Source organism: Lagopus muta, chromosome 2 (assembly GCF_023343835.1).
Source record: "Lagopus muta isolate bLagMut1 chromosome 2, bLagMut1 primary, whole genome shotgun sequence".
Taxonomy (NCBI): domain Eukaryota; kingdom Metazoa; phylum Chordata; class Aves; order Galliformes; family Phasianidae; genus Lagopus; species Lagopus muta.
The window spans coordinates 94,837,483-94,848,452 of NC_064434.1; the positions used below are offsets into that span (position 1 = coordinate 94,837,483).

At 53.2% G+C, this 10,970-nt stretch overlaps 1 protein-coding gene across 1 annotated transcript; it reads left to right on the forward strand.

The window, feature by feature from the left end:
• Positions 1-9,542: 9,542 nt before the first annotated feature.
• Positions 9,543-10,920, forward strand: LOC125689725 (protein PET117 homolog, mitochondrial). Its single transcript, XM_048937246.1, has 2 exons — positions 9,543-9,714; positions 10,771-10,920. The coding sequence occupies exons 1-2, from the start codon at positions 9,619-9,621 to the stop codon at positions 10,918-10,920; spliced, it is 246 nt and encodes an 81-aa protein (XP_048793203.1). The 5' UTR covers positions 9,543-9,618.
• Positions 10,921-10,970: the final 50 nt, after the last annotated feature.

The window sequence follows — 10,970 nt, forward strand, 5'->3', positions numbered from 1 at the left end:
GGCTGTGCGGGGCAGCCGTGCCCTCGGGGCGACAGCGGGCAGGAGAGCGGCTCTCGGCGTTACTCAGCTTCACCACCGGCTTTCCTTCTGCGAGCGAGAAGGAAACAACAACAAAAGATGGAAAAGCTTTATTCTGTTTTATTCATTTATTTAAAGTAAAAAACGTGTCAAGGCCTCCGACTTTTCACTTCTCGCCCCTCGTCCCCCCCCTTTTTTTTTTAATTGTCTCTTGTCCTCTCTCCTCTTCCCGAAGTGGAAACGAAACAAAAGAAAAGAGGACGGGTTGGGGGGAAGGAAGCAAAAGAAACAGAAGAAAACCCACAAAACAGCGTTGAAGAGCCTCTGAGCGCAGCAAAGCCCCGCGCGTGGTGTGTCCTTGAGCACCGAACAGCGTTCTGGGTGCTCCCTGCCCTGCGCCTGGCACCGCGCAGTCCTTCCTCCCCGCACATCTCCATGGCGCTGCCCTGTGCCAAGGGGCCTCCAGGCATTGCTCTCCTTCAAGGTTGCCGTGTTCCTCCCAGAGCAAAATGCCACAGGGAGATGATGGGAGGGAGGAGGAGGGGGGTCGGGGTGGGTTTGCTGCTGATTCCACCAGGGTAAGGATTTGGTGTTGAGAGCCAAACCTGAAGGTTCTGAAAAGGACGTGCCTCCAAATGAAACGTCCAAATTGAAGATCTGTGTTCAATTCATGTCCCCAGTGGGACTGAAGCCCCTTGTGGGCTAAGGATGGAGCAGAGCCGCCCAGCAGGCACCCACCTGGGAGCTGCTCTTTGGGATGGTGCAGTCTGGATGAGACTCAGGAGAGATCTTATTGCTCTCTCCAGCTGCCTGAAAGGAGGCTGTGGCCAGGTGGATGTTGGCCTGGGTTCCCAGGTAACAGTGGTAGGACAAGAGGTGATGGCCTTCAGTTAGAGGTCCTCTGAACCAGAGGAGGTGCAGATTGGATATTAGGAAACATTTATTCTCGTGATCGAACACAAGCAGAGGATGCCCAGGCAGGTGTTGGAAATGTGGAGATGAAGGACGTGGTTAGTGGTGGTGATGAGCTGACTGTCAGACATGGTGATCTTTGGGTCTTTTCTAACCTGAACAGTTCTGTGATTCTATGGTTTGGTAGAAGTGAGGCAGGAGTGCATCACCACCTGTCTTCACAGCCTCCATTGCTGAGAGCACCCAGAGGGAAGAGCTGAGAAGCCCTCTCCAAGGAGCTGCTTTTGAGGGACAGTGCCCAGCTTTGTTCTCCTCAGTGCCACCGTCATCCCCCAGCCACCCAGAGCAGCTCAGCACACAGGGACTGCAGGACCTGTGGTGCCAGGGGAGGTGGAACCCAGCGTGCCCCAGGGCACCTCAGCGATACCACGAGGAACGCTCTTCCTTTCCTTCTCTTTAAGGCTAAGTGATTTCTCTGTTATGTCTGAGATTTTGCTCCAGGTCAGGATAAAACTACACAGGTTTTAATTGATTTTTTTGCAAGGCTTTCGACTTGAGGTTTCTTTTATTTTAACCACTCCTTGTCTTTTAAGCCAAAAGAGGCAGCAAATGTCATTAATCACAGCACTCCTGTACCAAGAGCTCTCTGGGACTGCTTCATCATGCTCTCGCCTTTTTCAATCCCTGCTTTGAGGTCCCCACTCAGTAAGGTACTGGAGGACATACTCAGTTCCCTTTGGGTGCTCCACACCATGTGTGCACTCACTCACATGGCTAAATCAGGAATTATAATTATGGCCAGTTCCGGAGCCCTAATGAGTGGTCAGGGCTGCAGTGTGCCCAGAATTGGTGGTCTTGAAGCTTCTGGCAAGGCAAGAGGACCAGGGCACCATGGTGGTGATGGGCGAGCTTCCTCATGCTGTTATTCAACCCAGAGGAGCCTGGAGGGCAGGCTCTCAGCATGACCCCGCAAACACCATTGTAGGCAAATGCATGTGGTGCCATAAGCAGTACCCTGGGGCTGTGCCTCCCCCCAGCGAAGCAGCCCCATGGATGTGGCACAGGGCAGCTGCCGTCCTTCCCAGTCGGCTGTGGGAGAAAAGCCATGCAGAGCCCGAGCACTGTAACTGCTTAACAAATAGCAGTGCTAACGAGACTGCGTGGTACCAACCTTTCTGTGGGACCTTGCTTAATTTTCAGCCTTAGCTGGGTGTGGAAGAAAATCCGGTACGTCATATTAACATTTTGGGTGTAAATCAAATTAAACGTACAAAACGCCCCGTAGGGTCAAAGCACAATGGGACCCACCCTTACATATTTGACTACTAAAATGGGCTTCATTTGACTCAAATCATCTGGGAATGAAAAGGGAAAGATGGGATCAAACACTGCACAGCAGCCATGAGACGCTGTCGCAATCACATCCCTCCCGCATGCAGCCCTGCATGGGGATGGGCTCATGTCCCTGGTAGAGGGCTGTCCTCACTGCCAGCCCCGTGCTGGTCCATATAATGCCAAAAGGAAGTGGGAAAGGCAAGGTCAAGAGCTGAGACCTGGGTCTGGAGAGTAAGGGGAGGGACTGGGTTGGAGGGGGCAGAGAGGAAAGGAGTGGAGGGAGAAATACATGGGAAAGGAAGCAAATAAGTACGAGCAAAGGCATTTGTCTGCTGTTAAGGGAGTGGTGAGGGCGCAGGTCTATCTGCAGACAGAAGGTTTGAGCGTGGCCATCATCATGCCACCTAGAAATACAGAGACACCAGCCTGAGGGGATGAGCTCCATGCCAGTGATGCACAGTGCTTTCTGGTGATTTCTTTAGATTTTGAGCCAAACAGGCCGGATGGAGAATGTGTGGATGTGACATGTCACCTAAAGCACAGATGGTCCTCTGTTTGGGCGCAGGAGATGTGAGCAGCACCACCAGCTGTGATGTCCCCAGCAGCATCCTGCTCACAGGGATGGCCCGGCCGCCAGGCACCACCACTCCCAGGCCACATTGTCACGCCTGCCCCAGTTAGGTGTGCCACACACAGGAGGAGGCCACAGCGTTTCCCCAACCAGGAGAGCGATCTGCTCATCTTGGCTGAGCCATGAAGGAGGGCCGCAGCGGGTGCCAGCCAGGAGAACGTGGCGCTGGGCCTGCAGCAGCCCTGCCGTGCTTCCAAGCGCCCCGCCGCGCTGACTCACCGGCTCCCAGCCTCCCACAGCCCCTGCCACTCCCAGCGTCTCCCTGTCTTTCCGCACCGATCCGTCCGCTCCTCTCCCAGCTCAGTGCTGTCTCCCTGCCACCCACTCGCTGTGGCTGTGCTCCCTCAGGCACCCAGAGCAGCCCCAGCTGCTCCCACTGTCGCCTCCAAATGCCCCTGGAGCAGTGCGTGTGTGGCTGCCAAGCGTCACACAGCCATGAGCTCCTCACACATGCATGCTAAAGGGAGAAAACCACTCCTGTTCATGTTCCCACCATGCTTGGGCGAGGATTCACCAAGAGCATAGCTTTCATCAGACACCAGAGAACCCACCGAGGTGCCAGGAGATGGTTGCCTGCTCTGTAGGCAGGACATATATCTATATGGCTTCTCAGGTGGGGCGTTGTCCCTTCTCTCCTCTTGCTTGGTACAGGGCTGGTTTGATCACAGGAGCAGTGCTGGTGGGCTTTGGGTCCTGCTGGGCACAGAGGTGCCAGTACCCATGAGAACAAAGAGCTTCTGCTGAAGGGGCAGCTCAAGGCAGGGTAGCATATGGAAACCTTGTACTCCTTATTTCCTTTCAAGCACCACGCTTTCCCTCATCACATCCTGCTCAGCTCTCCACACCACCGCAGTTCTATGTCCCCACGTCTCTGCTTGGATGGTGCATGCCACCCATGTGAACGCCAGGAAATATCCCCCAAAAGCCACATTTTCCCTGCATTGCTTGCCTGAAGCTCTCCCCAAGAAGGCTGCTGCCAGTGGAAGAAGGCTGGGGCATGACCTAGCCAACTCCTTCCTAAAAATAATGAGCCCCACTTCCTGCAGCTGGCACAGCTGATAACGGGGCAGGCTCCAGGCTGCGCTCCCTGCCGACCGCATCTAACATCCCCCTCCAGCTAAGGGAGAAAATCTCCATCCCCAAAGGACAAATGGCATCTCTGGGGCTAGGGAGATACTTCCTCATTCCTGCAGGACGAACAGCTGCAATAAAACCCATTGTATGCATATGGGCCTGTCACACTTCTTTACCATTTCAAATGGGTGGGAGTCGACCTTTGGGAGCCGGCAGCTGGGCGGTGGGTGCATTCCCTTCACAAGCGGGTGGACACAAAGGAGCAACAAGGAGAGATGAAGATGAGATGGAGAGAGAAATAACTGTCTTGGGCTGGGCTCAGGTGCTCGGGAAACATCCCGAGGTGTTTGCAGCAGTGGAAAGAAAAGAGGTTGTCTGAGAACCACAGATCCCCACTGCCTGGTCTGCCCCTGACTGGGCCAGGGGCTGTTGAGGTGCCTGATCCTCAGGTCAGGGCCAGAGCCTTCCCTCTCCTGCTCCCCCGTGCTGAGGCACAGCATCTGTTCCAACATGCCCGGAGCTGTTACCCATCAGCACGGGCACCCGCTACTTGAAAATGGCCCCAGGTGCCGCTCCCAGCAGGGCTGCTCTCAGCCAGGGCTCAGGGAAACCAGGGGCACCTTTGCCCCTCCCCAGCTTCCTACTGAAGCCAGTTTGTTTGGGCGGCTCCAAACAGCTCCACAGCCCCAGCAGCGATCCCCGTCCTCAGGGAATCGCAGTGGTGGGGGTGCCTCAGATGGGGACGAGATCTTTTTCCAGCAGGGCCACCTTTGTCATGCAAGCTCTGGAGTGATTTCTCTCAGAATTGTTTTGACAACGTTTTTCTTTCTTTCTTTCTTTCTTTTCTTTTTCTTTTTCTTTTTCTTTTTCTTTTTCTTTTTCTTTTTCTTTTTCTTTTTCTTTTTCTTTTTTCTTTTTCCTTTTTGCACAAGGGTTTTTATCACCGATGCCCTTTATAATGTTTACCAGACCAAAAATAAAAAATAGTTTAAAAAAGAAAACAGAACAAAAAAAAACCCCACGCCTTTTGGCATCCCTGCCCACAGCAGCCTCCCAGCAGCGCTGCCTGCCTCGCTCCGTCTGCGGACAAGGGTCTGTGAAATTGCCACCAATATAATTATAAAGAGCTGTTTTCACATCCTCCTCCTGCTGCCTCGCTGCTAGACTTTGGCCTCGACCTGCATTTCACCCGCCCTTCCCCACACCACCGGGAGTCTGGGGAGCTCCCTATCCGGGCGCCCGCTGCAGCACCCCAAAGCACCCCGACGCTGCAATCGGTGGGGTAGGGAGCGGGAGAGCCGTGCCCTGGGCAGAGCAGGGAGACACGGCGGCCCGGCCCGTGCCGCGGGTTACCTGGGGCGCAGCAGGGCTCGCCGGCCAACCTGTGCGCCGGTGGCTGTAAATCCGGCAGCGCTCACAGCGGCGCCTGCCCTGCCTGCCCTCCCCTCGAAGGAGGAAACGCGCAGGCAAATTAAAATCAGAAGTAACTGTTTTACAGAGAGCCCTGCGCTGCTCTTTGCTGCAATCGAGAGAGCGGGCTGCTTTCCGCCTGAGCGTTCTCTTTTTCCTCATCACTCAGATCTTAGCGGCGTCAGACTGTGGGATGTGCAGCCCAACCTATCTGCGCTGCTGTGGGAGGGGGGCAGGGGCTCGTGGAATCCCCTCACAGACACCCTGGTAGCATTCACTTCATTGGTGCCTGGCGGAAAGTAAAACCAGCCCACGTTATGCACACGTTCGTCTGTTTGGAGAGGAGCTCACCCAGCTGAAATAACACACTTTCAGTGCGTGCATTTCGTTCATTCATATTGCCTGTGGAGTCTGCATGCAGAGAAGCCCTCGGCTGCCCTCCCTCTTAATTACAGAGCAGGGACAGAAAGCCCTTAATATATTGTCATTTCCCACCTCTGTTTTTGAATTTTTTTCGTATTGATGATGCAACACTCCCTGCCCTGCAAATCCAATGGGGAAAAGGGCTGCCTGGCCAGGTAAGGCTGCACCTGAGCAATGTCCACGTTGCAGCAATCAGGTCTGCAGCTGTTGGGGGGATCCTTACATTTCTTAGAAGGGAAACAGTATTGCGGTGAGAAAAAAATGCCTGCAACACAGTAATGATAATTTTTGTCGCTGTTGTTAGTACTGCTGTAAGAAAATCAGTGCTAACAGCAGTAGGAGAGGCTCTCTCCCTTTCAGACATCTCTGCTCACTCATCTCCATCCTCTTGAGCCTTCTTGCTGGCTGCATGCACACAGGACAGCAGTCGGGGGGTGCATTCCTGCCTGCAGCACTGGAAAGCCCTGCTGGGCTTTACCGTGTGAAGGGGATCATACATACTTTGGGTGGGGTCTGAACCTTCTGCCTTCCTTCTGGCTGTTTGGTGGGGTGCTGAGGGTATGCACAAATGCTGAGTAAGGAGAAAGAGCTGGCTCTGCAAAGAGGGAAACGCATCTTCGGGGTTTTCACTCATGATGCTTTGTGTGCTTGTAGATTGGTTTGTCCCTGGGAGTGAAAGGTGGAACAACTGGGGCTGTGTTCAGGCTGCAAATCAAACCTGGAAATAGATTCAGTTCATATTTTGTATCCATCCCTGTCACATCTCATGGGGTTTTCCTGGGGATTTGCAGCAGCTGACGACCTGCTAGGTGAGCTGCAAGTGAGAGCCCCGTGGGCTGGATTCTCTGGTGGATGGATTAAGGTGCTGCAGCCACCCCTTACCTTCACCCTGCTCTCCAGCTTCAGTGTAACCACGCCTTCACACACAGCACAGCAAGAACTCCTCCACGCCTATCGAAAGGGCTGGAACTGGCAGATGAACACAGAAACCTTCCTGACACAGAAACTCCAACGCGGCCTCATCTGGGAGACTGGCAGACGCCTGTGCATGAACAGAGGGGAAGGGAGGGGGTGAATGAGGCACAGAGGTTGCACAAGCTTCGTTTTCTTAGGAAACCGGGATAAAAATGCCCTCTAAGCATTGACTTCAGACGCTTATTCAAGATAACTGTAGAGATCTGAGCTGTTTGCCCAGGAGGGAAATGGCCTCTAGCTTTTCACAGCCTCCTTCACATGCGAATAAACCCTTTCCTGGCTGAATTGCAAGCCCTTCTCTGGGAGATGATGCATGCTGCTATGCCCAGGCTAGCAAAGGAGGAACAGAGGCACAGGAAATAGGACATCAAAGAATAGCACAGACGCAACACGCCAGGAACCCTCTATTAGCAAACCAAGGTGTTTATTCGAGGAAACCCTAAGTGGAGAGAAACCAGGTGAGCCAGCAAAAAAAACCAAAAGGCTCTTCTGAGCCAATTTCCCTCAGCACAAACTCAATATCTCATCTCACTCTCTGCTCCAGAGCAGTGTGGCTTGACTCCTTGCAATAAGCTACCACCAGTGGCACCACAAGTCCTGTGAGATGTCTCTGCAATGGCTTGTGGGTGGTTAAGGTTGTATTTGTTGTAGGTAACTCTGAAATCTTCTTTTTTTCCCCTTGCGCTAATCTCCAGCTGAAAGGCTTCCCCAGCAGTATCACTGCAGGGCACTTCAGTCTCCCTCCCTCCAATGCCGTTCCTGCTCTCCATCCCTGCATCATGCCTCTGGCTGTATGCACACTGCCTGTCCACACCATCCAGCTGGAGAGCAGCTTCACACAAAAAGAGAGGGGGACTTTTCCATGTAGTTGCTGCGGGGTTTTAAGCCAGACCTAGTTGCCAGTCCAGCCCACAGCTAGCTTGGTTTTCCAAAAGGTCACCTCCTCAATGAGTTTGAGCATGGAAAGACAACAACTATCCAGAATGGTAGACCACAGCAGACTGACCCTGGGGAAGGTGAGCACTGCAGCAACCCTTGGCCCTCAGGAGGGATGGGAGGAAAATGGGAACACCTTGAGCCAGAACTCCCCACTGTGAAACCACAGCCTCAACTTTCCCTGTCTGGGGTTTTGGGCCCTGAAGTGATTAATGCCAAGCTCGCACAGAGGCACTTGGCTTCCAGCTGGGCAAGCTGTGCCCCTCCATGGTGCCAAAGGCACTGTGCCTTGGCTCACACCCGCTCTACATCTGGCCCAACCCTGTTCTTGGCACCCGGTGGCCTTGGCTGTGCTACAAGCACTTATGCACGTTTTAATAACAGTAAACATACAAACGTGAGCAAAACTATTATACTAAATTGAAATGCTATCATTTCCACTAATTTTACCTTTCATTTTAATCACATTTGTTCAGCAGACAGATGAAGAAGATTATAACAAGGAAGGATTGGCTTCATGCATTCACTTTTCCTGTTCTACTCAGGGGATGTGCCCTGGCCAACTTCTCACAGCAAAGGTCTCCACTAGTGTCATCAAAGCTGACTACAGTGCAGCACCTCCATGCTCTACTTGGAAATAGCTGAGCCTGTCTTAGAGGAGCTGAAAATCCTTGTGTTCCCACCTGACAGACAGCATGGCAAATACTTGGACAAAAAGCATAGGAAGGAGTCAGGGATAAGACCGCCTCTCACAATAAACCTCCCATCTGCTGGTGGTAAGGAATTTGTGAGTTGAAAGCAGCAACTCAACACAGAATCATGGAATCAATAGAATGGCTCAGGTTGGAAGGGACCTTAAAGCCCCTTCACCAACTCCCAGCCATGGGCAGGGCTGCCTCCAATTGCTCAGACTGCCCAGGACCCATCCAACCTGGCCTGGAGTGCCTCCAGGGATAGAGGACCCACAGTTACTCTGGGCAGCAGTGCCAGGGCCTCACTGTAAAGAATTTCCCCCTAATATGGAATCTAAATCTCCTCTCTTTTAGTTTAGAGGTCACTGTTAAAGATGCTGAAGAGCACAGGTCCCAAAACAGACTCCTGGGGGACACCACTCATCGCCAGCCTTTACCTGGACATAAAGCCATTGACCACAACCCTCCTGTGATCATAGAATCATAAAAGAATTAAGCTCCAACCATCCACCTCCCACCAATATTGCCCATTAAAGCATGTCCCTCAGTACCACATCTACCCTTTCCTCAAACACCTCCAGGGATGGTGACTCCATCCACCACCTCCCTGGGCAGCCTGTGCCTATGCCTCACCACTCATATTTCCTATATTGAACCTGAACTTTCCCTGGTGCAACTTGACGCCATTCCTTCTCATCCTATTGCTGTTACCTGAGAGAAGAGGCCAACTCCCTCTTCAGCACACCCTTTTTTCAGGCAGTTGTAAGAGCAATAAGGTCTCCCCTGAGCCTCCTCTCCTCCAGACTGAACCACCCCAGCTCCCTCAGCTGCTCCCCCTAAGGCTCGTGCTCCAGATCCCTCACAGCTTTATTGCCCTTCTGTGGACACACTCCAGGACTTCAGTGTCTTTCCTGTAGTGAGGGGCCCAGCACAGAACACAGCACTCGAGGCACAGCCTCACCAGATCTGAGTACAGAGGGACGATGCCCTCCCTGCTGCTGCTGGCTGTACTGCTGCCGATACAAGCAAGGATGCCATTGATCTTCTCGGCCCTCCGCTACTCAGGGCTGGCGGCGGCGGTTCGACGCGCTCGGCGCTCGGCAGGGCGGGCTCGTTTCACCCCCTCTTTCCCCGGTCCCGCCTTTCCCCCGCGGCGGGCAGGCGGTTGTGGCGGGTGCTGCTAACGGCTGTTGGCTGTGCGCGTGCCCGGCGATGTCGAGGAGCTCTCGGGCGGTGCTGGTCGTCACCGCGCTCCTCTCCGCCACCACCATTGCGGCCGTGCACATCCAGCAGCGGAGGGAGCGTGAGGTGAGCGGGAGCGGGGAGGCAGGCCGGCCGGCCGGCCCGGAGCGGTGTGATGCCCTCTCGTCCGTTCGCGTATTTCTGCCGCTGTCAGGATGGGGCTCGCAGCCCTTTGCGCCTTCTGTGTGCTGTAGTTGTTGCTTCGTTTGCTAACCGATGTCAGGTGCCTTTGGTTGGGGCACCTGATGAGGCCGCTGCTGTGAGCTTCTCTCTCCCAAAATGCACTTCTCACGGCTTCAAGAGGTGCCCGGCAAAAACCTGCCGGGTGCCTTCCCAGATAGCGGCACAGGTTGCCCAGAGGCTGCGGATGCCTCTCCCTGCAGGCATTCCAGGCCAGGCTGATGGGGCTGTGAGCAGCCTGGTCTAGGGAGAGATGTCCCTGCTCATAGCAGGGGTTGGAACGAGGTGGTCTTAAAGGTCCCTTTCAACACAAACCGTTCTGTGATTATGGGTAGCAGAGACAGAAAAGCGTAAGTAGGAAACAAAAGAGTAACTGCGATCTTAAGGCTGTTTACATCTGCTTGGTGACTTAGCTGTCAGTGTGCAAACTGCTCATCAGTGCTGTGTGTCTCATGTATAACAAATGTTCTGGATAAGAGTACAGCCTGCAAATGAAGTGCTCTGCTGTTTCAAGAGCTTGGCGTAAGCAGGCTGTGGATCTTCAGCCAGCCTTACAATGAGAGTTTACTAGCTTTATTTTTTTAAATAATAATAATAATAAAAAAAAAAAAAAAAAAAAAAAAAAAGAGTAAGACATAAGCAAATCAAGATAAAATGGCGGTTTTTCCTTAAATTTATTTTGCCTCCAAATTCTCTCCGAGCAGAATAGCACTTTTGGAGGAATTGCTTGGCTTTGGGTAGAGGCTTTGGGAAGAGATACCCGACTGTTACAGGTTGTGTCCATCTTGCATGGTGTGCACTGCAGGGCGTTATGGCTGTAGGAGGTTTGCAGAGGCAGTATGGCACGGTGAGCAGCCCTGCAAGATGGACTGGAGCCCAGGTGGGGTTGGTCAAGTTCACGATCGAACAGGCTGTGATAAACCCTGTCCCTTGTGCTTTCAGAGGCTGCACAGTGGTGTCCTCAGAGATCTGGAGCGACAAAATCAGAAAAGGGAAAACATTCGCCTGCTGGAAGAGCAGATTGCTTTGACAAAGCAGCTTACAGAAGAAAGAGAGAAGATGCTCATGGAAAAGGGATCCCAGCAGTCCTAGGTGGGACCTGACTTGTCAGGGGTTTGATTCAAGGCACTTGGGATGATTGC

Coding starts and splice junctions, on each gene's coding strand:
- LOC125689725 (XM_048937246.1), top strand. CDS start 9,619: ATGTCGAGGAGCTCTCGGGCGGTGCTGGTCGTCACCGCGCTCCTCTCC. Junction 9,715..10,770: donor AGCAGCGGAGGGAGCGTGAG/GTGAGCGGGAGC, acceptor TTGTGCTTTCAG/AGGCTGCACAGTGGTGTCCT.